Genomic DNA, 27,594 nt, shown 5'->3' with positions numbered 1-27,594 from the left:
AATTATGAAAATTGAAACATAATGTTGCCCGCCGTTATAATCCTCAGTTCCTTTCCGTCTCCACGTTTTAATCGGAATGAATGGTCTCTAGAACAGTTTCATATTGAATTCCTTTGAAAACTTGATCCATTTTGAATGCATTATTTGAGATCAATTCTATATTTTCTGGACAATAGAAACTATGATTTCCTTTCATCCATAGCTTCAGAAATCTGTTCAATTCTCTCTCAGTGATATCGGTATTAACACTGGCAATGCTGCGAACGTTGAGGATCAATAAATCACTTAACTTCAATTTGAGTGGTCTCTGCTCGTCTTTGAAAAGCAGAAAGTTCAAATTCAATGTCAAAAATTGAGAGATATCATTGATAACAGGAATTTTATTGACTTCCACCTCTTCGGCAATAGGTCCCAATTTTAAAATCGCCATTTTTGTGAGCTCATCTGAACAATCTCGACCGATACTAAGGGCATAAAATTTTGGGAAGATTTGCTTGACAGTATTCAGGTACGGTATTTGGTGAAGATCAATAAGATCCAGGTAAGTAATCATTGAAGTTTTCAAAATACTCATTAAATGAGCAATGCAATAGCTCCTCGTAAATTTCCATTGCTCTTTTCCATTCCCACGATCCACTCGCATCCATTGATTTTTATGGAGATAAAACGTGATTTGTTTGTGTATTTCTCTATTGAAACGTCTTTGACATGCGAGTATTTCAAATTCGATGCAGTCATTTTCACCAAATCTTGCAGTGGTTCTTATTTCTTCCAGATTTGAAGACTTCACAAGGTTTTTGGTTTGTTTTGAGCACAGAGAAAAGGCGATTCTGGAATGTTTTGAGTGGAATTTGATTTTTCAACAAAAAAACTCACAGATCGCCAACGTTCATTAAATTGACACAATATTGAAGATCCTTGGCGGGAAGTGAGAGCAGACGGATAGGCATGATTTGGTCAATTGAACGGTTGACTGGAAGACAGAAATGAATGAGAGAATGAAGGACGAAATGGATTGAAAGAGAGGAATTGGAGGGTGGGCCCCTTATAAGGCAAAATCAATAGTGTTAAATCAATAAAGACAAAATCAATAGAACAGACGAGACAGATGACAGATGATCAACGTTAAATGAGGAACGACAGAATGTGGTCGACAAAAAAGGAATATCGCAGTAAAAGACAAGTTTTCGAAAAAATAACAAACCATTTTATCAAAAAATACCTGTATTGGATGGTAAAATCAGTTGCGAGGCATTGCGACTGATTTCAAATTTTCAGAATAGCTGAAATCGTAGAACTTCTTCAAAGCTTTTTTTATTTCAAAGCGAGTGATGTCTCCGAGAAGAAAAAAGGCGCACCACAGCACCCCGAAAGAGGATTTCGAGAGAAATTTTTTAAATTTGTCTATCGGAGCGCGCTTGCATTTTCTCTGCGCCTCTCACATTTTTTAAGACATCTATGTTTTCTGAGGAGTTAATACAAGTTTTATAAAAATCAAGACACTCGAGTGGAAGTTTTTTTCGATTTTTTTGTTCAATGACACAAAATTAGCATACATTTTGATTTTTTTTTGAAGAAAAATAGCTGAAACGCTCACAAAACAAACTTCCACAAAGATGGCAACACTTTTTATATAAATAAATATGCAAGGATCGAGGAATGAGTCCAGAGGTACTCTCCAACGGAAAATTAGCGGGAAGTGGAAGTTTTATATCTTCAAAGTAAGTTTCTGGATAAAATTACTGATTTGAAATACTTTAAATTTGTAAAACGCAGAAATGGGTGATAAAGCATGAACATTAATCAAGGAAAATCGTTTTAGATATGATAAATCAACTATTAAAAACTATAGATTTGAAAAAAAAAGTTCATGAAATGTAATCGTTCAAAAAGGAATGATAAAGAACCAGAGAAACTAGCGGGAATATTAGTCTCAAATATTTTCCGATATTCAGATTTTTTGCAGACATTCAGAACCTATTTTTTCGGTTATTTTTTTACGATTTTCGTCGATCTTTGACATTTTCACAAAAACGACTTTTAGGGAAATAACACAGAGGATCTGAAAGTCTTGTGTTAGCGTCAGTTCAAAAGCATTGCCGAGCAAAGCTTCAGAACTGCTGCGAAATAAAATGGATCGAAACACATATTTATTGAGAAGGAAATCGGAAAAGTTGGGGGAAAAAAGGGATTTTAAAAAATGAAGTATAGAAAAATGAGGTTATTTAATAGTGTGAGACAGGAGTATGAGAAAAAAATAACTTTGTGTAATTTGAAGAAATGAGATGAGGTGAAATACAGATTTACGGGTTTTTGTTTTGCTGGAGAAGATGGGAAATTTTGAAAAAACAAAAGCTAGAAGCAAGGCCCTTATCATGAGTTCTGATTCCAAATTATATTTCATTTTCTAAATAATACAGCATTTATGTTTCATAGCAATTTTCAAAAAAAAACTGAATAAAAACAGAAAAAATAAGGAAAAAATTGTATTCCAATTTTAAAATTTCTGTAGTTTTTCAAAAACCTTGGCATCTAGAAAAATTCAGGAAGAAATTCAGCTTTTGAAGGTAGCAGAAAACACATTAGATTTCGAAAGACGTATCGGAAAAACAGATTTGAAAACCCATTAAATCGAAGATTTTTGGTAAATCAGAAGAAGCGCGAAAATTGACCAGTTTCATTTTATCTGAATACATTTTGAAAAGATGTATCTGATTTCGAAAATTCTTCTCCGTAGTTGTCAGACTTTTTAGAATATTAATCCTTTTAGATAAATGTTCCTCTGGCGACATAGTTCATAATCCATAATCCAGAGTATCTATGGCAACATGAATAGCAGTTTCAATTTCCGTTTCTAATATTTATTAGTCCTTTTGCCTGACATTGGTCTCTATCTAACCTAAAATTGTTTTGTCTTTTCTTTTCAGCTTCAAAAGGTGAAAACGAATTGAATTTACTACATACTACCTATAGATATTAATGTTACAAGAAAGACCCGTCAATTTTTTTTCAGATCCGAAAGATTTCCTTATGATGTCTGCATTTCAACTTTATTTTGTTTCACTCTTTTGGGGTCAAATAGAAGCTACAGTGAGTTATCACAACTTTCGAAATAATTTTTACTCGGTTGCATTGCAGATCAACTTTTCACAAACAATGAAGGCATGGAGATATGATGAATGGAAAGATTTTGAATTGTATTTCTTTATTGATGAAATTGAAATTCCATATATCATCTCTTTTCTGACGTTTTCTCTATTCCTCTTGCCTGTGTAAGTTTCTCAGCTGAATTTTCGATTATTCAAAATTCAAATTTTTAGCCTTCTACTGTTTGCATTCATTCGTTACCAGGAGATGAGATTTCAAATATTAATTGATCGCCGTCTTTTTCATTTTGCAGAGTAACAAGTGTGACGTGGATATTTGCCAGACGTTATTTCTGGATGTAGCTCAGTCTGATATCCAATTAAGCATATCGCTCACATTTGTGTCCATTTCTCTTAATTTTAATTTTTGTCTTTTTTGATTTCTTTAATTTTTGATTTTGAATGTAATGTTTTCTGAAATGAATGAGAGGAAATAAATCTAATGTTTCTTTAGTACAAAATTTCGATCCCTTTTAATTCTGGAACGATCGGCGTTATTATAAAAAGATTTACAGATAAACAGTTTGATCTATTGATTTCAAACTTTTAAAATTTTCAAACAAGTTCTCTTGCTGCTATAATAAGTTTTTCCGGGTTTCCACAATTCTTCCTAAAATGCGAGACATTTAAAACTTATCCAATTTGTAAAATTCTCCAACTCTCCCGAATCTTTGTTCAATTTTCTGAAATTTCTTGGTACTTTTCTTTTTTTCCGTATTCTCAGAATGAAATTCGGATACCTCCATCAATGTTTGATTTATTATGATTATATTTTTGTTTCAAATGAAATCTGCTTCTTTCAGAAACTTCAACTTCGATTCAATCTTCGTATACTTTTAGATATCTGTGGAATTGAAAAATGTCCAAAAAAGTAAGTTTTCGTAAAGTACTTTGAAATTGTTTAATTTTCAACCTGAAAAAATATGCTAAACGAAAAAAAAGTCGCAGAAAAAAAGAAATCGAATCATTCTTCTTGGTTCTGAAAACCATAAATCTACATTTTCTCACAGAACAATGACCTATCAGACTCAAAATCTTTTTCAAATCGAATAATGTTTGTCAGCTAGATGACACATTTACAACAAACTGTTTCTAGGGAAACGAAATTCATCAGAAGAAAAATCTTGAAATTTTCGCATGAATGAGTTTCCAGATGGCTTACATCTCAGTAGCATGTTTTGTTTTTTCAGATTTCTCTGGTTTTCTTTGAGCCATTAATAATTATCAGTGATAAGTTTTCTCTTGTTATTTGTTTCTTGTTAGAGCAAGGCCGCCTCTTTTGAATAGTTTTTCTCAGAAAAAATTTGTTCAGAATCCTGTTCAAATGACCTTTTCGGATATTTCCAGAGTATCAAAAGTTTTTTTTCGGAACTTTTGAAATTTGTGTTTTTTTGTAATTCCGAATTCCGTTTTGAATAACCTAATATAGAAGAACCAAATTCCATTCGAGGAATACCTCAAAAAAGTATAATTAAATTGCTCTGGTTTTGCATTGTTTCCCAATTTTTTTTTCACTGTAATCGTTTCACATTAAGTTTCATCGCAATACAACTGTAAAAAAAGCGACTCCACGAGTGCAAGTGTGATTGCGGAGGCTCTTTTCTCTCTTCACACCCAGCAGTTTTCCCATTCAAATCATTCCGTTCGGACATAATCTCCTCATTGACTTCTTATTTTTTATAAAGCTCCACAATCGCTTTGTCGAGATCAAATGCAACACCTCACAAGAAGAGATCACGCGACTAAAAGGTAACCGTCTTCTTGGAGCCACGACCAGCACTAATTATAGGGTTTATTATGCTTCGATTCTCAGCGCCTCCTGTGCGCCTTGTTTTTATCTTTGTCTCCTCCTACTGAAAACGTAGGTTGTTTGTTGCTCTCGGAGATTTGAGTTCAAAAAATTCTTCATGAATTAGCTCATGCTCTGTGAATTTCCTTGTTTCCAATCGTGTGACTTTTGCGTTTTCTTCTCACTCTCTTCTGTTTTCTCATCATTTTCAGCATTGATTCTGAATCTTTGTTTCAGAATGCGTCTCATTTTTCTTCTTTTACTTTTTCTCACCGTCGTCCAAACAACTTCAACTTCACAGATAGAGGTAATGTTGTCCAAAATAGCTATTATTCAGAAAATATTTCAGACAATGTCATGCTCTCACGAAATGTCTTTGATTTCGCCAAATTCCACAGTCGATCGCGGCTATCGATCATTTAGAGGGGTTATGCGATTTTCATTCGATTTCCTGATTTATACCACAGATTTTTACATGTAAGATCTTGGAAACTTCAATATCAACCTATTAATTCAATTTCAGAGGTATCCTCGTTTTGTTCCATGTCATGTGGAGAAGTAGGAGTCATCAAGTTCGTTGCTTGATGATCTCAATGCCAAGAGTTTTCAACGTCATGACTAACTTAGTGAGTGGATGTTTTCAATCTTGGGATGTTCGAAACGGACACCGGAATTCCGAACATTTTCTGAACTATATAACTATTTTCGATCCTTTTTTTGCAATTATAGCTTTTTTAGTATGGTATGTTGAAGGCGCACGCAAAAATTCTCCTACGGGTTTCAAACGGCACTACTTTTGTTGCGTCCACGAAAGCTGTTTGTCATTTTTCAACCAATTTTTCGCGCTTTTATGATAGGTAAATAGAATTTTGAAATTCCGAAACTTCGAAACTCGGAATTTTCAACATTCCGAACATCTCTGATTCAATCAGTGAAAAAGAAATAGTTTTTTTTAAATCTCACCACAAGTTTTGAATAATTTTTATCTGTTCACAGCGGCACCGGATCATTCGAGGTCTGCTCCAAACCTTCTGCTATTTTATGGCGGATACATACAGTGAACATGTGACCGTGAGTAGAGAAGTTTTCAAATTTAATTGGAGACTCTGGAATTTTCAGGAACTGACCGATGACGGTAACGGTTTCATTCAAAGAAATCGATGTTTTTATCTGATTGAATTTGTTCTGTACATTATGCTGGCAAGTGTAATAGGAATCACTCTGGTCGATCTGTAAGTGATATAACATGCATTTAATTTTTTTTGAATTTTCCGTTTTTTTTCAGATGGTCCGACATTCTTCTCCGATATCGACACGCCTTAAAAAGACGCACTAGACCAATGCAGCAAAGTTGGAACCGTAATTCTAACCGCCGATCTGCTGGCAATAAAGCCCGTCGATGATAGTTTTAATCAACCAGAAAAAATACCCAATAAAATTTGAAATTCATTTCTGCTAATATAATTTTTCCAGTTTTCATCAAATTCTAAAACTCTTTTTGCGAAATTTGTTCTTTGTTTGTTCTTTTTTTTTCTCGGTTTATAATAAAAATTATTCGATTGGAAATGATTGTGTTGTTGACTTTATCATGTTTTCATTTTTTTCAAAAATATCCACCTTTGATAATTCAATGATCGACATTTCTTGGAGTTAACAAAATACACCTGTGCACTTGTCTGAAAGCTTAACTGAGAATAATCCTGTAAAACCCCTTTGTGGTGCACTAATTCCACAGATAAACCTCAATAATACAATAGAATAGCACTTACCAGGTAAAATACTTTTTTTCTAAATGATAATCTCTTTTTAGATCTGCGAGATATTTGTTTTTTTCTTTTTTAGTTATATGAACGTTTGAGCTTTGTCATACGGTCATTTAGAATTATAAAATATTTTTTTCAAGTTTTTTCTCTATTGACGACGAAGCCTTCAATACTACCGTATGTTGCATATCATTTGAAATAAAATAAATTGATTACGTATTTCAGGAAAGTGGCCCAAAAGATACTTATTCGGGAATCAACACTCCCGATATATTCGGATTGGGATAGTTTTCATTGAAGAGCAAGAAAGCTGTTCAGAATTCAATCAGATTTCTAAACTGTCTTGTTAAAAACTTGCAATTGTTGTAATGGTGTTTCTGGTCAAACTCAAAAGCAGTTATGATTCGGCTTCACAAATTTTTTGTACTTTAGTAGTTCTCAATATAAAACACAGTGTTCTCTTTCCACTTTTTTCTACCTCTGAAGATAAAAATTCAAACGACCTCAAAAGCGTTGTCATGGAAATGTGGCATCTAGAAGAGAGAAAGAAGGGTTTTTGTCTTGGAATCGGATGGAAATGTGCCTTTGGCATTGTTGCTCGCCTTTTTTTTTGGCATGTAGGGCTTGGTTGAAGTGAATCATGCTTGGTTAAAATTTAACCCTATTTTCAATACTATTCTTCTCTCGCAATCTTGACAATTTTTTCCCCTGAAATGAAGTTTAATTTTACGTTTCTCCTCTTTTATGTGATTATGTGTGCCAACGGATATGATTTATCATCCAGAGAAGTGAGTTGAACTGATTGTGCTCGATATTTACTGATGGAACCTTTAATCAGGTCAAGGATTTTCCATTCGCAGAAATAGGCATTGTTGAGACCAACGAAGATACGGGGTTGAAAGAAATAATTTACAAGGAGATCCCACAAATTGCGGACAATAAAGTGGAAGATACCTTATCAAATCACACAGCAATTATAGTTTTTCTGATCACGTTCATCGGAGTTACTGTCCTAGTTTAGTGAGTTTGATTCTATCCAAAAGGTGATTAACAATTGTTTATACTTTTAGTAAGTTGTTCGCTAACACGAAACAATCAAAATGTTGGGATGTGACAAAGAAGTGCTGCTCCAGTAAATTGGAAGCCAGGGAGGAAGAGACAGTTCGTTTTTTGAGCAAGAGTCGATCAGAAGAGTGCTTGTTAACCATGGATTCATTGGATGATTTTACAATTACTTATTAAACTATAATGTTAACTAGAACTGTGGATAAACCGTTCTTTGAAAACGAAATTAGGGTTTTTTATTTGTATAATTTTTTTCGAATTCAATTGAAAACCCAAACTCTGAAAAGGAACAACAAGTGTACTACTTTTAAGGCTACATTGCTCTGATTGCACGTTCTGGCGATAACTCAAAAGTTATGTTTTAAAGTTGAAAAGTTATCTATTTTCAGGCTACGCAACTAACACCTTTCAAACTTCCATTTTCTCAACAAAAACTACAAAAGTATCCTCTGAGCCTCTAACCGGTGAATAGGTTTCATTTCAAGAAACACGTGGTTCACTCTAACCTTTGTCAATACTTCTTCAAAACCATTTTCCGTTATTTTGTCATTGACGGGAAAAAGTTGAAGACAGAACTCTCGATTATTATTTCAGATTTCATTTTGAAATTCAGATAACTACTTTCCATCATTTTCCATGAACCAGTTCCATTTTTCATCGAAATCTTTTTTTTTCTTTTCAGCTGGAACATACAATTTCAGGACTCCCGAAAACCTTTGCAATTACAATTTTCTTTTTCTTTTCCTAACGAGGAACCAATAATCTTCATATCTTTTCTCTTTTCCTAAAAGATATCTGAAATTTTTCGAAATGGTTGTCATGGATATTCCTATTTCAGAAGGGGAAGCATCTAGTCTCAGAACAATGCTCGGTGGCTGTTTCGCATTTTAACGATGTTCTCCGTTGACCCAAAAAACGTTTTTCTCCGTTTCTATGGTTTTTTTTTCTATTTTCTTTCGATCACATCTAAAATTTCGGTATACTTTGAGACCATTTCAGTTCAGTTGCAATGATGTTCAAGATTGGTTTGATCCTTGTATTCACTGCTGCCTCTGTGCTTGGAATTGACGTTCACAACATAACCGTAAGTAGAATTCAAAACACTTATTGATCAAAGGTTCTATAATAAATTTTTGTCTTAATTTTCAGGAAGAAAATATTACCGAAACTGGTATGTATGAAACCGAGACCAACGGAACAACCGGCCTGTTGGAAACTATTAAATCGCAGACCCCCGACTACTACAAAACTCCAGAAAAAATTAACTGGATTGTACAAATCATAGTACTCCTGGAACTCATTTTCATATGCTTCTTACTCCTCGCATTTGCAGTGTAAATCTTACTTTTACGAACTCATATCATTGAACGTTTTTAGATGTATGTTCTATTTGTGCGCCTACATAATTCGTTCCAATATCCGACGAGTCTGCCTAACAGTTCTTCGCTGTCGCACAAGAACTCCAGTTGTTCAAGACGTTTCAATTCGTTTCTAGAATTATGCAATCAGTGTTGGAGTTTGATAATGTTGTATTGTTTTTGTTTAATTATCAATATTTGTGTGTTTTCTAACAATCTTTCATTCTGATTATAAAGTAATGGAATAAAAAAAAAATTTCAAAGTCCAAAAGTCTCCAAGCAACGAAACATTTACCTCAACGGGTCAACGAAAACCAACAATTACTTTTACTGTATTCTACTTTCCACAATTTTCTTCATTTCTCTCTCTCCAATTTTCTTCAAAAAAAATTTTTGGCTCCGGGACATTTCGAAAGCGGATATTTCAAAAGCTCCAACTTTAATTATTTGAACATTGACGAATCTTCAATTAGAAAAAAAACTGATAAAATTAGTTTACTAGGGAATTTTGAAAATCCGGTATGAATTTTAAGCATATGACATACTGGCTTTTAATTACCCGCGCACAACTTTGGCGCCATGGTTCTTGGTGCTGGGGCGCATTTAGTGCAGCAGATTTTTGTTATTGATTCATTGGTTCATAATTGATATGTTTGCCAAGTCTCAGCCTGATTGGGTGAGTTTCAGGTAAATGGCAAGTCCTAACGTCCACCATGCCACTGTCATCAGTCTTTTTAAGTAGGGCATTAGTCGAAACGAGATCTTCAAACGCATCGGTACTGTCGACATGTGGTTTTTTGAGGCTATCAACAGATTCGCCGATTTTGGATCTATATTTGTTCTATTTTTAAAGGAGGCCAGACACCAAAAATTTGTTCTATTTTCAAAGGAGGCCAGACACCAAAAAAAGTTTTCCTGATATTTTGCATAGAGAACCCCCATGAGGGGTTGAACTCATGACAGTCAGCTCAGGGGTACAGCGCCGCTACCGGCTGAGCTACGGGGGGCGCGAAGGCGCCGGACGACCGATGGTCTACATAAGCGCGGCGCGATTCCGTCCCCCGAACTGTCCCCCGAAATTTTTGCTGTCTCGCCTCTTTTAAAGCTGTTCGAGATGAAATCAGGAGTAGCATACATCAATCTCTCAGGAAATTAGTCATGTTTATGCGTATTTGTTAGTTTTTTCATTCAAAAGATAGCCCGAAAAAAGCTTGACTTAAAATGCTATCGCGTCTCAGAAGCCGTTATCTTGTTCAAAAGAAATAAGCGATAGCGTCTGGAGAAGGCTAAATTTCGCCTCGATGGCACGCGGTGAGGAGACTATTGGTGGTCCGTTTTCTTTGACGAGCAGTGGTTTACGATTGAAGCCGAATTCAACTCTCAAAGTTATTGTGGGTTAGCCAAGGATACCATGGAACATTTTAAGAAAGAAAAAAACCATTCCTAGAGTTTCACACCCGACCAGCACGATGGTTTTTGGTTCGATATGCTCAAATTAAAAATTTCACAGATCAAGACGTCTGTATGACCAAGAAAGTGTATATTGAGGGAATTTTCGAGAAGCATCTGCTCCTATAGACCGAATCCCATTTTGGACAAGAACATTTGATCCACCAACATGCCGGAGCTTCAGCCTACACCGCTAAATGTACCCAACAGTGGTTCGAAGCGCACCTGCCTGATGGGAAGAATGACCGTCCTACTGGCCGGATTCGACCCCGTTTGACTATTCCATCTGGAGTTATGCGAAAAAAGATCTGCTCAAGGTATCATTGAATATTCAATTTTTGATGCAAAACGTGTGATTGGACGCTTTTATAATGATAAAACTGTTCAAGATGACATCAGAAATTGGCCATTCAAGGTAGAGCATTTCGAAAAATTTTATGTTTATCATCAGTGAACCTATTGCTGCTGCTATCGCTTATGGCTTGGACAAAATAGAGGGAGAAAGAAATTTTCTCGTTTTGGACTTGGGAGGTGGTACTTTTGATGTTTCTCTACTTACCATTGACAAAGAAGTTTTCGAAGTGATTGCCACTAACGGAGACATTCACTTGGGAGGGAAAGACTTTGATCAACATGTGATGGAGTACTTCATGAAGGTGTTCAAGAAGAAAACTGGAAAGGACCTTCGCCAGGACAACAGCGCTATTCAAATGCTTCGTCGATAAGTTGAGAAGGCAAAAATAGTTTTGTCAACTCAGCTTGAAACCAAAATTGAGGTAAGACAAAAAAAACGTGAAAAGGTTAGTATGTATTTTACAGATGAAATCTTTTTACGATGGGGAAGATTTCTATGAGACGCTGATCCGTACCAAGTTCGATAAGCTCAACATGGATCTCTACCGCGCCATCATTCAGTCGGTCGAATGTTTTAGATGATGCGAATAAAACTGACGTTCACGACATTGTTCTGGTCGGAGGATCAGTAGAATTCCAAAGATTCAGCAACTTATCAAAGACTTTTTCAACAGAAAAGAACCATCTCATGGAATTAATCCGGACGAAGCTGTTGCTTACGGAGCTGCCATTCAAGGAGCAAGTGGCGGAGTCGAATTAAAAGGAAGCGGAAACAACCAGGCTGTCTACAGAGAAAAAGACATAAAACAGAAGAAGGCAACATCGAGTGTCCATGTTTCTTAATCATTTTGAATTTTACAGGAATTCGAGTCGATTATTGAACCAATGGTCTTTGAGCTCACGGGAGGTCAAAAAGATCAAAACAAACAGCTAGCTCTGTGAAACTCCTGCTGCTTGCACCTACTTGTTTTCTCCGGGTATATGGTGAAAATTTGCTTTACCCACGATTCTTGCCAACCCCAATCTCAAAGTCATCTCATATTCAAAAGTGAAATAAATTGGCTTTTTTCCTAATTATTATAGCTTTTTTCTGTTTAATAAATGATTTTTTTCCGAATTCGACATTTAAAATTTGTGAATCATTCCTGTAGTCAGGATAACTTTTTAAAAACTCTTTGAAAAAATAATTTCTCCTATTTTCAATTTTTCTTCCCGTCTCACAAAAAATTCCTTGTTTGTTGAATTTAGTTTTCCTCAATTGTTCTCAGGAACATTTCAAAATTTGAAAAAATATAAATACATATTCCTATCATTATTTTTTATTGCCCACGCATCAATCCAAAATCTTCCATGTCTACCGAATCTCCGATACATAATTGCTGCACAATTTTATTACCTTGCTTCTTTTTTTCTTCTCAACCCATTTTTTTTCAGTCGGTATTTTTTCTTCTTCTTTAGTCTTCTGGTAAATATTCTATTTTTTTTTGTTAGAGATATTCCTTCTAGGTTTCTTATGTTTCAATTGTAGAAACTTATTTATCTTCCAGTTTTTCACAACACCTTAAAGGTGGGGGGACGGGAGATTTTTCGTAGGATTTTTGTAGCTAGGGTATGCATTCTACAGTGACGGTGTACAACGCTTAATGTCACTCTGCGTACAGCGGTCGTCCTCGTCTTCATGAATGCAATCGGGCGAAGGCTGTCTCTCTGCCCGCGTGGCTCAGTCAGTAGCCGCACCGTCAATACTTGTCTCAACAAGTTCAACTCCTCGAGGGGCATATTTAAACGGGATTTCGAGAAAAATATTTTTTTTCATGTCCCCCCACCTTTAACTATCTCGAATCGAAACTCAGTTCCATTGCTTCCAACAAACAATCATTTCACATTTCCCTTGGGTCAATAACCCGTGCTTCTAAAATGTGAGAAGGTGATGTTAGTAATGCTCCACATACTCATTTCACAACTTTTGTTGCTCATTAGCTCTGCACTTTAAGTGAAAATGATCTGGAGGCATGGAATCTGGACTCGGGATATGGAAGTTGAACTTTCGGGAAAAACATTATGGTTGTCAAGCGGGTATTGAACGAGATGCACGGTCTTTAGTTTGATCAATCTTCTGAATCACAGTAATACGCCAGTGAAGTCATATCTGGATGAAAATAAGGCAAGTGGTTGAACATGCTGCTCATCAATTCTGGTGAAGATCGAATGCCTCCCGTTACGCGACAGTTGGATCTCTCCTATAAAACATCTTAAGTTCCCTTTTTCATTTCTCAATAAGGTGTTGTTTTCAAATCTTCCACGGTTTTGATGAGATATGCTGACTTAACTGAGAAATCACCTAAACTTCTACACCATTTTTTAAAGGTTGCTAAACATGAAAATTCTTGTGCATTACACTGGATCCCGAGTTCATACCTTCAGCAATTTACGCATGTTTATCGTATGTGTGCGGTGATTGAACACAAAAATTGCATATGACAAATCTAAGGAGCTGGAGAGCAAAAGAGCTACCTCATTGCTCATATGCGTCTCTGTCTTCCTTGGTCCCTTGCCGCGGGTTTCGGTTCTCTTTGCCTACCCACCGTACCTTGAGTGGACTCCCATTATTTTCAAGTTAAAGAAAATCTGAAAAAAACGTTTCTACTCTCTAATTTTCACATTTCCCATAAAATATAGAAATGCTCTCCTATTCAAACATCGTAATACTCCTGCTTCTGGTAACTCCAGCGAACAGCAAACATGCTCATCGAATCCACACAGTGAGTTCAGTTTCCAAATGGTTGGAAGATGATAATCCACGTTGAAGTTTCTAGAAATCCACTGGCTCCAGTCTTCCACTTGGCATCAAGGTCGAGGAAAATCCCAACTGTCCAGTCATGCTTCACTCAGATGTGGAGGATAGCATCGAGAAAACTTATGAAAAAGCGCAGGCTGTCGTCATCGGGATCATCATTTCGCTGATTGTGCTTACAGTAACTCTGTAAGTTTCTCAAATGTTTTCAAGGAGGTGGGACAAAAAAGTTTTCTTGAATTCTGACATGAAAGTGTACAAAGTCGGATCAAAATTGAAGGGATTTTAATTTTTAGACACCCCCTCCCTTCTTAAAAACAAATAGTTTATCAACAGTTTCAGCTTGGTAGTTATCTTGTGCTGTTGCCGCCGAACAATCGCACTACGAGACAACACAACGTATACTGCTGTTCAACGATTTGAGCCGGTAATTAAACTCGCAGAAGAATGCTCATCAAACATCTACTCAAAAGGTCCACTCACTCCTCGCAATGCCAGATGTCCTTCAATCACTGTCTAAATTCTCAATAAATTCTTTTTTTCAATCTACTTCCCTACTGTTTGAATCAGAACTTTTTCCCTTTTATTGCATTTTCCCGTATTTTATATTTCCAGGCGTCGATACATCCCCAACTTCATACCATTGCCTTATTTTATTTTCATACTGTAGTCATTGACGTCAATAGAGGCATCCGTGGTTCGCGCTCCGCGACTAATTAGCTGATAGTCGTCAGATCACGAGACCACCTATTCTATACGTCTGTCCACATCATAATCATCTTTTCCGAATCATCATAACATCCTCGCAATTTTGTTTCGGAAAATTCCATTTTTTCTTCTTCCTTGTCGGCCAAATCTTTTTTCTGTAATTATCTATCAAACGGGTATTGGAAAAGTAAGGCGGTAAAAACAACATCCAGCCGTTGCTGCGGGTCCTTTATCAAAAACTACCGTAACCTAAAAATATGTTTATTTTCTGGAGTTTTTTCTCGATTTTGTTTTTCTCAACGAAACTAAAACGAACTGGAAAACCAGACGGTAACCAAGAAAATTTCAGAACTTAAAACCATTTAGATTACGGTAGTTTCGGCCACGGCCCGAATTTTTTCTACTCCACCGCGCCCTTTTTTATACTAATAAAATGCCTACTTTATCAGTTTCCTGGTTATTACCTAAAACTAGTATTTTATAACCTGGAAATAGTCTACCGTAACCTACTCTAACCGAGAAATGTTATTTAATTTCAGGATTTGCTTTCTCAATTTTGTTATTTTCCACTAAACCAAAAGAATTCTCTCAAAAGCATAGGGTGAGCTATAAAAGTATTAAAGAAATAAACAATTCTTGACTACGGTATTTTCGACTGAGGACGTTTCACCACGGCCATAAGTTTTCCTCTTCTATCGCGCCAATTTTTGCTACCAATTCAATGTCTACTTCTTCAAATTGTCCATCTCCCTTGCCCCTACAGATCAAGATCAAAGCAGTCACCATTGGCTTCTTTTCATTCAACTTGATTTTTTTTTCAAATTCAAATTTCATATTTTCACATTCGAGCAATTAGTGGAGCAATTTAACTTTTCATTCTGTCACATGTCTTATCCCCAAAGGTAAAGAAAAGAAGGCGGACTTTGGAGAAGGCGGATTCAAATGTGACTAATATTTTGCTTTTTGAGAGAAATTTAGTTTTTAATATATCATTCCTTGTTGCTTTCAGCTTCACTGACACAAATTACGTTACTTTTTTTCGAATTTTCAGTTCACGATGAAAATCCTGTTTGTTCTCATCTTTTTCGTCGCCACGACTTCATCTTCACCTGTCCTTAGTCGTGATGGCATTCGAGACCCCGATTTCCAAAATCGCCAGTTTTTCCACTACCCACAAATGATACTCTTTGAGCAGGAGCGTGGGAAAACTCCGACAGACCGAAGTAAGGAAGAACAGGTTCCGTTCGTGAACCAGTTCTATACATCCACCACTTCTTCACCTCAACTATTCCCGTCGGCATCAGAATCAGAAGTGGAAGATCAATCAAATAAACTACTGAGAATTATTCTGAATATCTTTATCCTCTTCGTCATGCCACCCATTGTAGTGTGAGTTTCGTCTCACTAAATTCAAAGCTATATTTAAAGCTAACTCTTCCAGTCTTGGCATCATCGTATATCTCCAGCACAAAGTCCACCAAAGGCACAACGATGACCTCGTGCACAATCGCTACACATTCGTTTCCCGAGTTCGCTACACAAAGGTTTGGCATGAAGGGGAAGGTGATGAGCATGATCCTCTGATTGAATTGGACGCCGCCTAAAATCTACCTCCGTCGTTTTTTTTGTATTGTTTCTCATCGCCCAGAATGATCTTTTCCCCAGAATCAATAAATATGAGTGATTTACAGTTCTGTAATAAATCCCTAAAGTACATTCCATCATGTTTTTAAATTTTTCAGATTTAGTCGTTGTTCTAAATCAAAACAAAATTAAAGTCACCATTTTGCAAAGAGATATCATGTTAAATTCCTCTTTAATTACACTTTTGTCATTTCACCCTAGCACCCACGCACTGCCGTGTACCAAGACATTCAGATAATAGTTTTCCAACAAAAAGTACTCAACACCCCAGTTAGAAACTTTTACAACACAGGTCTAGTCTTCAGAAAAGGATAATCAGAAGTCTCATAGAGACATGGCTTGTTCCAGAAACTTCGAATACACATGGATCAATGAACATTATTAATAGGAATATTAGAATGTCTCAAACTTCTCAGCATGTGTTTGGTCAGCACACCAATTATCTCATTAGATTTTTTTCTAATGTAAAAATTTTTTTCTACTCTCTGTTTTCGGCGATTTAAAATGGCTACTACTTCTGAAGATCATCTCTTTTTTCCTTTATTAGCAACGTACACTGAAGCTTTTTCAATAATTGATAAATATTTCCAGGCCCTACACTTCTTAATTTTATTTAGACTATCTCCAAGCCTACAGAAATTATCTAACCCCAATCAGCATTTTATCGAATTAGACGTAGTTACAGAAAAATTATCACAGAGGATAATTATTTGAATGTTGCATATGATAACAGTCCAAAGATGGTAGAAGTCGAGGACTCTCATTCCATCACTATAGATCAGATATGTCAGCTACAGTAATCCATGTATAATAACTGTGATAACTTGACAGTGAATGAGCATATGATCTCAATCACTTATGTGTTAATCACATAATTGCGCCTAGACTTCTGAAAAACTATATTAGGCAATTACATAGACTTGTGTGTCCGGAGGTACTCTGGATTTAATCAACACTTTTTTTCACAAATCTCGAGAAACTGAATAATGAGATATCGCGGCGGTTAGTATTCCGAGGAAACGTTATTTTTCTCGATCAGTGGGTGGAGTTTTAAAAACGCTTCAGATTTTAGAAAGGAAGTTGATTTTTAGGTCCTTGATTTTTTGTTCTAGTCTCCATTTCTCTTCCAACAATCATTTTTTATTCAAAGTTTCCAGAATGAGGGTGATGAAATTTTTCGTGTTTTTCCTTCTCACGTTCTCGGCACTGGATGGAGCCCGCAACGAGGTGAGTTGATTCAACAGGCGCTATAAACAGACAGAGAATGTTCTAATTTTTCAGGAGATGTCTGAGATTGCAAGGAAGAGTCTCACAATCATGACTGTCATGGTCATCACTTGGTTCGTCGCTCTCGGGTAGGACCCCCAGTTTCTGAAAACAGTTCCTCACTGCCTATTTCACCTATTTTCAGATTCGTTGTCTTGTTGTTCATCTGCCTCCAGAGCAGACTCGTCGGTGAGATGAGAGTCCTCGGCTGCAGGCATCACTGGAATATCGTCAAGAGACTCTGGACTCGCGCCCTTGGGTACTCAGTGGTTTACAACAATCGTCTCAACATCGACGGAATCGAAAGCGTCAGAATCCTCATCGAGGATAAATCCGTCACCGATTCTCCATGATATTCCTCTCCCATGCTCACCCTCCACTCTTTCTTTTCAGCCTAATTTCTTTTCAAGAATTATCAGTTCCCCGTTCCTCTCCCAGTTCAAATGCATTCCTTTAATGTTATCGGTTTTCGCCTATGTTAAAAACGTTAATATCTTTTCAAACTTCCAAACAGGATTGTCGAAATTTCAGTCAGTCAGTCAGAGTGAGCAAAAAAGTTTTCTTTTTTTAAATAGGAACAATAATTAATTTTGAGAAAAATACGGGCATCATTTGGGTTAGTCACTCTTCTTTATAATGAGAGGCACCTGTCCTAGTATTGTCAAAAAGCTTCATTATGATTTAATTGGCCCCTTTTTTTACGTCTCGAATGAATAAAAATGAAAACCAGAGTTGGTCGGAGTGGCCTCTTCGAAATTATTCGGGATGTCGAAAATTCAGAGTTTCAAAATTTCTGAATATCAAAATAGTTTGATTTAAAAAATTTCGGGATCCCGGATAATTCCGATATTCAAAAATTCAGAATTTTGGAATATTCGAATCTTCATTATTTTGGAAAAAGTCTCGGAAATATTCTAGTCGGCATTTTATTCCGAAATTGGTCGTGATTTTCGGAATTTTCGGAATTCCGAATTCCGTTCTGAACATTATTGATTTGCATTCTTCACCTTCACACGGGAAGAAATCAAACAAATTTCAGACCTTTTCGGACTCATACATTTGTTGCATTCTGGAAAAATGATGATCCAGCCTGTCCAGACCAATCACACTTTTTTTCCGAACTGCAGAGCCATGACATGATAATTATCTCTTAAGTTTTTTCACATGATCTTATGATCTAAAGAACCAAAAAATATATTTTTTGTGAAAATTACTAAGATTTATGTGTCTGCAGATATTTCAAATTTAATCAACTTTTTTTAAACGAAACTCGGGACACAGAATAATGGGATATTGCGGGGTTCAATTCCAGGAAAACTTTTTATTGTTCTCAGTTGAGGAAGTTTTCGGATCAATCCCGCCCCTTTTTCGGTATCTTCAGTTTCTCTGCTCCTCTCCGTTCTAAACTTCATCTGTTCCTTCTGGTTTCAGGAAGTTTCCAGAATGAAGTGTATAAAACGTCACGCTCTCTTTCTTCTCACGTTTCCCGCAACAAATGGACTCACAGCTGTAGAAAAGGTAAAGCAGCTTTCCTCATTAAAAAAAAAAAAACTTTAAAAATCCTTAATTTCAGGAAGAATCTGAACAGGCACGTCATACACTGATCACGATGGGTGTCATTTTTGCTTTCTGGTTTGTCGTCGCTATGTATGTTTTCCAGGTTTCCCAAACAATATATTATTCTTCATTTCCAGAATTCTCACCTTGCTGCAAAGTTGTCTTCGGAGCACACTTGTCGGCGAGATCAAATCTCTCGGTTTCTGGACTGCCATGAAGAGACAATGGAATCGTGCCTCTGCAAACGCCGTCGTCTACAGTATCAACACAAACGGAAACGAATCCGTCAGAATTCTCAACGTCAACGAGTTCATGACTAATTATTCTTAAAATGCCGTTTCCTCCCCTCCTTACTATAAGACTATTTACTGCTATCCATTTCCCATTCCCTGTTCTCCATTCCCCATTTTCAATTGCTGATAATTTCATTGAATCCAATTTCTGTCCCTGTGAAATATTTATTTTCCACTCCACTGGACGTTCGAAATACAAATAAATGAATTTTTTGATTTCAAACTATGAATTAACCTGGTTCCAAAATATTAAAAGTAACAGAACAGAAGCATAAACAGCCAAGAATTTTCAGAATAGCTTTTTCGGCCATTTTCGGAAAAATCGAAAATCTCCTAGTTTAAAAATTTTGCAATTCCTGAATATACCGCATCGAGAAGTTTTGGAGTTACGAAATAATCCAATCTAAAAAATTTAGGGGTTTATGAGGTTCAAAGTTTTGCTCGGTAAAAGCACGATTAATCAATCAATCTGGGTAATTGAAGTCTGCATAGCAACCAGGAAACCAAGATGTACTATCTGCTCATTAACGTTGGTTTTTGACAATGTCCAGGGCCCTATGACTATAAAATTTTGAAGTCTGTGGAGCTATAGAGCCCATTCATTATTGAGAGTGTAGGTTGCTAAATGTTTGATTGTTCCATTTTCAAAGCCCTCTAGGTTCACTTCATGGAAGCTGAGCATGCCGCATTGGAGCACGACCACAACTTGCTCAAAACCGGCGTCCAATCCGAGGCAGTTACAATGAGACAGTTACAATGAGCAGTGAATTTTGTTTTTGAAAGATCAACGATACAAATTGACTCGTCCTCAAAAAACTCCTTTCCCAAAAGGATGTTCAAATCAAATCTTTACTGTTCTTTTAATTCAAATTTGCTAAAACAGTACGGACCTTCAAAATGTTTGTTTTGCTATGTAGTAAAATTTCCAAACTATGATGATGAATTTTTATATAGCTCATTGTCTCAAGTGCCATCTCATGAGCATTGCAAAAAATGACTATTACTAGTCATAAATCATTTTTCGTTGAAGACACTACAACACAGTTTTTCTATTCAGGCTGTCTGGAATATTTTTTTTGGAATATCACCTTTTTGTTTTTTTTTGTCTTCAAGTTCGGAAAAGAGTCGCCGAAACTTCAAAGAGATACTATGCCATCCCGAACTCACCTATCTATTTTTCATGTTTCCTTTGCCGGGCGGCTAATTCAAATTTTGGAGATGATGGGCTTTTCGACCTAGAATCGTTGACGTTGGCACGGCTACCCTCAGGAACCAAAAAGGCGATTCTAGAAGAATCTCAAGCTGCCGCTTTGTCATAACATTTCTTTGAAAAATAATTATATTTCGGAAAATTTTCTAGAAGATCAATTAAGTAATTAACAATGATAGCTTACCGTATTAATTCGACATTTCGTGTCTGCAGCCTCCTTAATTAAGAGACTCCTTTTTGATAATATTGCTTTTTGAATATTAATTACTAGTGATACACACTAGAGTGATGTCATTGAATATTTTCCCAAAGAAAATTATGAAAGAGCGCCACATATTCTGGCAGAATTTTCGGTAATTATTAATGACGTTTACCTGATAAGATTCCGTGAATAACAGAAGTGGGTTACTGTAGAAAAAATGTTGAAATAAGATTTTTAATCAATTTCTTCCGATTCTTATATGTGATTCATTGGAAAGTCTCTGTTGACATATTCATTTTGAATGAGGAAATGTTCTTTTTAGCAAAATGAATCTCATCATCTTGCTAATCCTTGTCAGCACTGTCACAGTAACGATTGCCACACCAGGACGTCATTCAGTTCGCGAACATTCGAGAGTGAGTCGGTCAGACTACTTCGAAGATTACCGAAAATCGAATTTCTAATACAAACTTTCAGCTCCGGAGAATTTCTGTTTCTAGAGAACCTCCCTATCCTCCATCCATCCATACCTCAGAGGAAAATGATATGAAGAAAAATGTACAACCTGCAAAGTCTCCAACTGTTCCAACTCCAGTAGTAGAAGGCGTTCAGAAGCTCCCACCTCCGACTCCAAGCAAATTCGAACGACAATTGCGAGGTGCTATCAATAAACTTGTGATACTTCTTGGTATCCCTATAGTTGTTGTGTAAGTAGTCCAGCTCAAGAGAATTCGATGGAAAAAATATTCTGTTTTAGATTGATAATTGTTTCATTCTTCCGAGCCCAGAAGTGGTATGCTGATCACAATTTACGTCGAGATATTCGCCAGATTTTTCTACAAGCTCAAAACCAACAACAAGTCCGATTTATCAGAAACAGTGTAAATGAAGAGAACCCAAGCAGCTACTACAGTGAAACAAAAGATGAAGAAGTCATTCAGATAATTAATTAATCGATTTTCTTGGTAGTTTTTTATTGAAAATGTTCAATTTTTGTTAATAAACACCGATTCTCATCAATTGTCACGATTTCTACTATAAGTCAACTTCACTTGAGAAGTCATTTACTCAGCATCAGCAGACGGAGTCTAGCCAAATTATCTGGTGAATCAGCACACTTCTAATTTTTTAATAACTTCATTCTTCAGTACTTTCATTTCTATATTTTTCTAGATAATAATAACTACGGCTGCTTTGTATCAATTTTTGTTGGCATACTTTATCTCATCTTCTCAAATGAATTTTAACCACAGGCGGGAGGCCATAAAAAGTAAAATTTCTCGAAATTTCGTTTATATAATTCCCTCGAGGGGTTGAATTTGTGGGCCCAGAGTTAGAAGTACCGCGCTGCTACGGACTGATTTCATATGTGAAAACGGATCGATAGACACGTGCTGTGTAAACACTAATCACTGTAACTTTCCACGTAAAAATTCAAACCGTAACTCCAAAAAAAAAAAACATTTTGAAAATCTCCGGTCACCACTACTTCAAATTTTTTATTTTTTTTTCGAGAGAAACCATTATTGAATCAAGAGTATCTGAACAATGTGTATACATTTTCAAACTGTGTTTTGAAAAATTCTACAAACTACAAAGCACCGCTATTATTTTCCTCAAACTCTCTGAGATTTCCAAGTGAAACGAAGAACTATAACCGATTTCGAGATACAAAAAAACAAAAATATTCATTTGAAATGTGTATTTTTCAAATACAATTTTCGTAAAAATTCAAAGTCAAGTTAAATTTCAGAAGGCGGTCAGCTCCTATTTTATGATGAGTAAGAAGAGATGGCTTATTAAATCAAACAACCGTATAATCTGTTTTAGAAGGGATTCCATTTTTTCTAATTTTGCACTAATTTTTCACGATTCAAGCTATCAAAAGTGACAGCGTGAGAGCCTTTTTTACAGGTTGGACCGTATACTATCAACTTGTTTTTAGAGTACCACTTTTCATGAAAGTCCCACCTATAAATTATCATCTACTTATTCATGTATCCTTCCTCCATTCTTTTTTATCACTTCATGGTATTCAAATGACCTAACTACATACACTTTTTTATTTGAATAATGGTCTTTACTCTTTTTAAAGATTTGAAGTTTACTAAAAATTAAAAATTTTGGGAAAATGATTTTATGGGTGCTCCAATAAATGAAACAACATGAAAACAGTAAAAAATCACTGCGCGCAACGTTTTGCTGAATTTATGGGTTTATGACATCAAGTTTAATCAACGCTTTTTGGTTGAATGGGAAATCATAAACATGTGACTCTCCAAAAAATTAGTTCTCAAGATTTCTCAGAGTGGCTGAACTTTTCCATGCTTCTACTTTTGTGATAATTAACGAAGATTTCCATACGTTTATGATCCTCTTTCTTTTCATCCATTCTCTAACTTTTATACCAGCTTTTATGTACTCAATTCTCATGGAAATTAACTTTCTCCCCCAGATCAAATACATCTTCCGACTCAAAAAACTGTATCTTTCTCTTTTTCTCTCTATCAACATTTTTCAAAAGTTAAATGTCGTCTTTCTTTGTCTTCTGTTTGCTCGAAAGGGTCACTCATGACCATTCTACACATCATCGCTCTTTTTCTCAATTCGAAATTTACATTTGCCTTGATTCTCTTCTTCTTTTTTCTATCGGACATACAATATCTGCTCGAACCTTCCCCGCTTTTTTGATCGCTTTTTTCTCTCAATGTCTCCGAGAAGGAAGGAAGAAAGATAGTTACTGTCTGAGAGACCGGAAGAGAAATTAAGAAAAGGAGAGGAAGAGGTATAGCTGCATATGTTCCGCCCATTCCGGCATATTCGCCCGCCAGATTACTCTTGCTTTTAACTCCTATCTCGCTAATGATCTAATTGATTTTTTCCAGAAGCCATGAAAATTTTCTTGAACCTTCTTCTGCTCATTCTCATTCTGGAGGTTGAGGGAGGGATTCCACACACTTCTCAGGTTAGTATTCAAATTGACATATGTTTTATCCAAAGTAAACAACTCCGGTTATTTTTATATCGCTTAACAAACGTCTTACTCTCAGCGGATTCGAAGAAAGATCTACATGAACGACGAATCTGAGTTCTTTGCCATGGCTGACAAACTCGAGGAAGAGAGATTCAGAAAAAGGGAAAAAGAAGAACAGGAGAGATTGTTGAAAACCGAAGCCGCCGAAGCCGCTGAGAGAAAGTCGTGGGGACCTATCAAGCGATGTCTTTTTATCATTGGATGTCTTGTTTTCGTGTGAGTTTTAGAAATAGCAGGTTCTTATTTTACTTTTTTTGTATTCTAGGTTTGTGGTCATCATCTTCGCCTACGGTAACAGACTTCAAATCGAGTGCAAAATGCTTGGGTATGGCCACCTTTGGACTGTCTTCCGTCGTTTCTGTTCCGGCACCAACGGGTTCACCCGAGAGCTCAACCACCAAATCGAGGACAACCAGGATGGTAACCGCATTGAGCTTGATGAGCATCCATTCCTGGAGCGCTACTGAATTATCGGCTATGATTTTGATCTCTTTATTTATCCCCTCATTTTCTGTTCCTTGCCCCCGATCAAACCGTTCTCACATTCCGTTTCAAAATTTCCGGATGCACCCTCCCCCTCTCTCCTATATATCCCATTCTCAAAAACTCGTCATTCTTTTTGTTTCCCTCTCTCAATTATCATCGATCTGAGCATCCCATCTGATTTGACTCAAAATTCAATATCTTGGAATAAAATAATACTTTGAATAGAGACAAGGTTATCTAGATTGAACTCGATAGGAGAACAATTCTGAAACTTGATACGCTTATTGGATCAGATAAAAAGTTGATATCAAACAAACAGATAACAAAATCAAAAACTTAATTCGATGAAATTGAAGATAAGATTTTGAAATGGTTCAAAATATAGGAATACGAAAAAGCTCCAGCATTCTTCTAGTTACAAGATTTCATTCTCCGCTATTTTATCGGAATGATGTTTCATCATCCTTACTACAACTTTGATTTCTTTATCCTATGATCCAATTTTTTGGAAAAAAAAATGATAGTGGGCTGATCGGGAAACAAAAACCGGGGGTAGAGAAGACCTCGTGAGCCCCGTAAGATGTTTTGAATTCGTCAATGTCCTCCGAAGAATTTTACACTATTTCTTTTACACTTTGAAACTTTCAATCAAAATTTTCGTATATAACCGTTCTCAACAGGTAGAATTCAGTTGTTTCTTCCATTCTCAACAAATTTTTGTATTTTTTGTAGCGATGGTGCTCGTCGTCTCTGTCATCTTGCTCACGATGACTCAACAAATAATGAGTGAGTATCATGACGCATTTGCGGTGAGTTGTCTTAATTGGCTTGGTGTTCCATGTTCTGAGTTGTTTCAGCTTTTCGAAGCAGATGCTTCGTTCATCCCGAGCCAACATCAGGAATCTCCATTCTTTCACGAAAACCAAGGCACCATAGAAACTCGCGTCACGCTTAGCCCCTGGATTCCAGTGTCCACTCTCCCATCCACCACCACCGCCAGCGAACAATTTCTAATCACTCCAAAACTTCTCCAAATCGTTTCTCAGACCGAGAAACCTCTGGCTCAGGGATCCATGGATGAACTGGGCACAAACGACACATCTCACAATTACGCTCTTGTTGGACTTGTATTTGTGATTTTCATGTTGTAAGACTCTTTTCAAAAAGTTCAAATTCAACTACTTTGGTTTTGAGACTGCTCCTGATAACTCTCAGCAACATCAACAGCGACTGGTTCCGTCGAGTTAACACAGAAAAATTCCGTCATATTGAGATGGTTGTCGACAATGGATCAGATTCTATTGCCGTATTGGAGATTCCAACATACGAGATTGACACCTCCAAAGTCTTCTGGCTTCCAGGTTACAAGAAGCAACTCAGTGTAGTCCGCGAAGTCTCTCAAGAAATTGACTTTTAAAAGATTTCCAAAAATTCGATAAAACTGTCTTACATGTAGAAAAATGGTGTTTATCTTGGTTTCATTTTAATGAATATGCAAATTTATCTATTTTCAAAAGTCATGATTTCTGGTTCAGATTTTTTTCTATTACTCACTAAGATTGTCCAAATCATTCTCCTCTTCCTTCCTTCTCAACCTATAGAAGCTAGTTGTATTCTCTTTCCTCTTCTCATTTGGCCTCAACCTTCGAGACACGTGAATATGTTTATACTCGAATAGTCATGGACTTAGCTCCTCCCACTTCTGACCTCTCCTGATCTGCAAAAGAAGTCATTAATTCGAATTTGGTAACGTCAAGTGGTGATTATGCTTCTTCTGATTCTTCTTCAAATCGTTTTGCTCGTTTGGTTCACCACCTGGAATTCTGTATTGAGCGTCATGACGTAAGTATCTGGAAATTGATAGATTTTTGTGATATTCTAAAAAAATCCGAGAAAATTTGAATACTGAATCGACACTATTCCATTTTTGACTTTCTCACTTAAAAATTTGAGAAAAAACGTTTCAAAATTTGACTTGGGTCAATAATAAATCTGATTCTTTCAAATCTCTTTTATAAAAAATTCCAGATATTACTCAGGCGCAAGAGCGAATTACCGTATTTTTTGAGCCTAATATTTTCTTTTTTTTTCAATTTTAGACAATTTTCACAGTTGTTTCAATGTAAATGGAGAAGAAAAAAGATTATTATGTAGAAAATCATTTGAAAAATGATGAGAATTGCCAAAAAATAGATAAAATAGAAAAATCAGATTTACCGTAAAACCTGTTATAAGAGGTTCCCCCTCTCTGTCAAGTTTTAGTTTATTTTTCTTGGTTCCTGTGGGAATTATAAAGAATGTGCAAACAGATGAAATTTTTGAGATATTATGATAAACAATTTTTCAGTAGAGAACTTTTTCAAATCTCTGATAGGAACCGAGATAAATTAGCTCAAAGTTAACAGTTAAAGGGCCCTTCTATTACAGGTTTTACGGTAAATTAGGGTCAGAAAATTCTGTAGGTCGCTCTTGCTTATTTCAGAAAAATTTAACGAAGTATCAACTAACAACGTATATTGATTTCCAAAAGGAGTAATAAACCTAGAATGACAATCAAAATATTTTCAGTGGGATTATGATTGGAATCCAACTCGGCCGCATGATTGCCCGTGTCTTCATCGTCGAGCTCGAACGTGCTCAGCAAGCTGACTTGGGATGGATGGCCGTAGATGATCAGATCGACTTGTTCCTCTATATGGTGATTCGCATCTTCCAAATCTACATTGGCATTGTCGGATTGGCGCTTCCCGATGTCTTATAATTGCTCTCTCCCACGTGAAATACCCTTTGTTGTTCTCGTTTCTCAATATTATAAATGGAAGGCGATGGCTTGTTGGTTGAATAGAGATAAAAATACGGTTTTTCAAAAATTTTCAAGCGATGGCTTGTTGGTTGAATAGAGATAAAAATACGGTTTTTCAAAAAAAAAGAGTGCATCAAAAAGTGCATAACAAAAGAGACGCAGCTTCAGGAAAAAAAGATACTGATGGAAAGAAACGACCATGAACAATATTCGGTCGGAGAAAAAATATGGCTGGTGTCGAAACGCGAACATTGACGCGTGGAGTGTATTTCTGCTTTATTCTCGTTTTTCTCATTTTTCTTATCTGTTCGGAAATGATAGCAATGCAGAATTCCACGTAGGTTTTTTTCAACCACAACTTTTTTCTACGATTTATGGCCATTTAACAACTGTCTATTATGACCAGTGTTTCTCTAAATCTCTCCCTCTCTTTCATGCGCTCTCTAGTTATTTCCATTTACAAAATTTACGATTCTTCTATTTAGTCAGCTCTTCTGAACTTGCAATCGTTGTCATGGGAATGTCTAGGAGTGTAATAAAGGGGTAAATTTACGACCTTGAATGCCAACAAAAAAGTCTTCGAGTCGGCCGCTGGGGCGCCGAGCAAGGCGAAACAACCACACACACGCATACCACTTCATCTTTTTTGTTTCTACAGCGTCATGACTCCAGT

The 27,594-nt window shown here is 36.3% G+C and overlaps 12 protein-coding genes across 12 annotated transcripts; 11 read left to right on the top strand and 1 right to left on the bottom strand.

Moving 5' to 3' along the window:
• Positions 1 to 67: 67 nt before the first annotated feature.
• On the bottom strand, positions 68 to 950 carry CBG27678 (the record flags this gene model as incomplete). Its single annotated transcript, XM_045239586.1, has 2 exons — positions 68 to 830; positions 877 to 950. 2 exons carry the CDS (start codon positions 948 to 950, stop codon positions 68 to 70), a joined length of 837 nt encoding a protein of 278 aa, XP_045099518.1.
• A 2,080-nt stretch (positions 951 to 3,030) lies between these two features.
• On the top strand, positions 3,031 to 3,405 carry CBG27677 (the record flags this gene model as incomplete). The annotated part of the gene is made up of 3 exons (XM_045239585.1): positions 3,031 to 3,090; positions 3,139 to 3,272; positions 3,321 to 3,405. 3 exons carry the CDS (start codon positions 3,031 to 3,033, stop codon positions 3,403 to 3,405), a joined length of 279 nt encoding a protein of 92 aa, XP_045099517.1.
• A 1,768-nt stretch (positions 3,406 to 5,173) lies between these two features.
• Positions 5,174 to 6,338, top strand: CBG27676 (the record flags this gene model as incomplete). The annotated part of the gene is made up of 5 exons (XM_045239584.1): positions 5,174 to 5,242; positions 5,285 to 5,412; positions 5,459 to 5,561; positions 6,055 to 6,167; positions 6,221 to 6,338. 5 exons carry the CDS (start codon positions 5,174 to 5,176, stop codon positions 6,336 to 6,338), a joined length of 531 nt encoding a protein of 176 aa, XP_045099516.1.
• Positions 6,339 to 7,411: 1,073 nt separating this feature from the next.
• On the top strand, positions 7,412 to 7,940 carry CBG27675 (the record flags this gene model as incomplete). Its single annotated transcript, XM_045239583.1, has 3 exons — positions 7,412 to 7,486; positions 7,537 to 7,718; positions 7,769 to 7,940. The coding sequence occupies 3 exons, from the start codon at positions 7,412 to 7,414 to the stop codon at positions 7,938 to 7,940; spliced, it is 429 nt and encodes a 142-aa protein (XP_045099515.1).
• An 832-nt stretch (positions 7,941 to 8,772) lies between these two features.
• CBG27674 lies at positions 8,773 to 9,258 on the top strand (the record flags this gene model as incomplete). Its single annotated transcript, XM_045239582.1, has 3 exons — positions 8,773 to 8,847; positions 8,913 to 9,097; positions 9,141 to 9,258. 3 exons carry the CDS (start codon positions 8,773 to 8,775, stop codon positions 9,256 to 9,258), a joined length of 378 nt encoding a protein of 125 aa, XP_045099514.1.
• A 4,347-nt stretch (positions 9,259 to 13,605) lies between these two features.
• On the top strand, positions 13,606 to 14,238 carry CBG14409 (the record flags this gene model as incomplete). The annotated part of the gene is made up of 3 exons (XM_045239581.1): positions 13,606 to 13,686; positions 13,741 to 13,907; positions 14,061 to 14,238. 3 exons carry the CDS (start codon positions 13,606 to 13,608, stop codon positions 14,236 to 14,238), a joined length of 426 nt encoding a protein of 141 aa, XP_045095416.1.
• Positions 14,239 to 15,483: 1,245 nt separating this feature from the next.
• CBG27673 lies at positions 15,484 to 16,030 on the top strand (the record flags this gene model as incomplete). The annotated part of the gene is made up of 2 exons (XM_045239580.1): positions 15,484 to 15,815; positions 15,868 to 16,030. 2 exons carry the CDS (start codon positions 15,484 to 15,486, stop codon positions 16,028 to 16,030), a joined length of 495 nt encoding a protein of 164 aa, XP_045099513.1.
• Positions 16,031 to 17,228: 1,198 nt separating this feature from the next.
• Positions 17,229 to 17,689, top strand: CBG14407 (the record flags this gene model as incomplete). The annotated part of the gene is made up of 3 exons (XM_002644467.1): positions 17,229 to 17,297; positions 17,352 to 17,425; positions 17,482 to 17,689. The coding sequence occupies 3 exons, from the start codon at positions 17,229 to 17,231 to the stop codon at positions 17,687 to 17,689; spliced, it is 351 nt and encodes a 116-aa protein (XP_002644513.1).
• Positions 17,690 to 18,779: 1,090 nt separating this feature from the next.
• CBG14406 lies at positions 18,780 to 19,223 on the top strand (the record flags this gene model as incomplete). Its single annotated transcript, XM_002644466.1, has 3 exons — positions 18,780 to 18,854; positions 18,910 to 18,983; positions 19,031 to 19,223. The coding sequence occupies 3 exons, from the start codon at positions 18,780 to 18,782 to the stop codon at positions 19,221 to 19,223; spliced, it is 342 nt and encodes a 113-aa protein (XP_002644512.1).
• A 1,701-nt stretch (positions 19,224 to 20,924) lies between these two features.
• CBG27672 lies at positions 20,925 to 21,551 on the top strand (the record flags this gene model as incomplete). Its single annotated transcript, XM_045239578.1, has 3 exons — positions 20,925 to 21,014; positions 21,076 to 21,305; positions 21,356 to 21,551. 3 exons carry the CDS (start codon positions 20,925 to 20,927, stop codon positions 21,549 to 21,551), a joined length of 516 nt encoding a protein of 171 aa, XP_045099512.1.
• A 1,937-nt stretch (positions 21,552 to 23,488) lies between these two features.
• CBG27671 lies at positions 23,489 to 24,099 on the top strand (the record flags this gene model as incomplete). Its single annotated transcript, XM_045239577.1, has 3 exons — positions 23,489 to 23,563; positions 23,649 to 23,848; positions 23,898 to 24,099. 3 exons carry the CDS (start codon positions 23,489 to 23,491, stop codon positions 24,097 to 24,099), a joined length of 477 nt encoding a protein of 158 aa, XP_045099511.1.
• A 753-nt stretch (positions 24,100 to 24,852) lies between these two features.
• On the top strand, positions 24,853 to 25,535 carry CBG14404 (the record flags this gene model as incomplete). The annotated part of the gene is made up of 3 exons (XM_002644465.1): positions 24,853 to 24,927; positions 24,976 to 25,265; positions 25,313 to 25,535. 3 exons carry the CDS (start codon positions 24,853 to 24,855, stop codon positions 25,533 to 25,535), a joined length of 588 nt encoding a protein of 195 aa, XP_002644511.1.
• Positions 25,536 to 27,594: the final 2,059 nt, after the last annotated feature.

The sequence above is a fragment of the Caenorhabditis briggsae genome, assembly GCF_000004555.2.
Source record: "Caenorhabditis briggsae complete genome, chrX, whole genome shotgun sequence".
Taxonomy (NCBI): domain Eukaryota; kingdom Metazoa; phylum Nematoda; class Chromadorea; order Rhabditida; family Rhabditidae; genus Caenorhabditis; species Caenorhabditis briggsae.
This window is presented reverse-complemented; position numbering and strand designations above follow the sequence as displayed.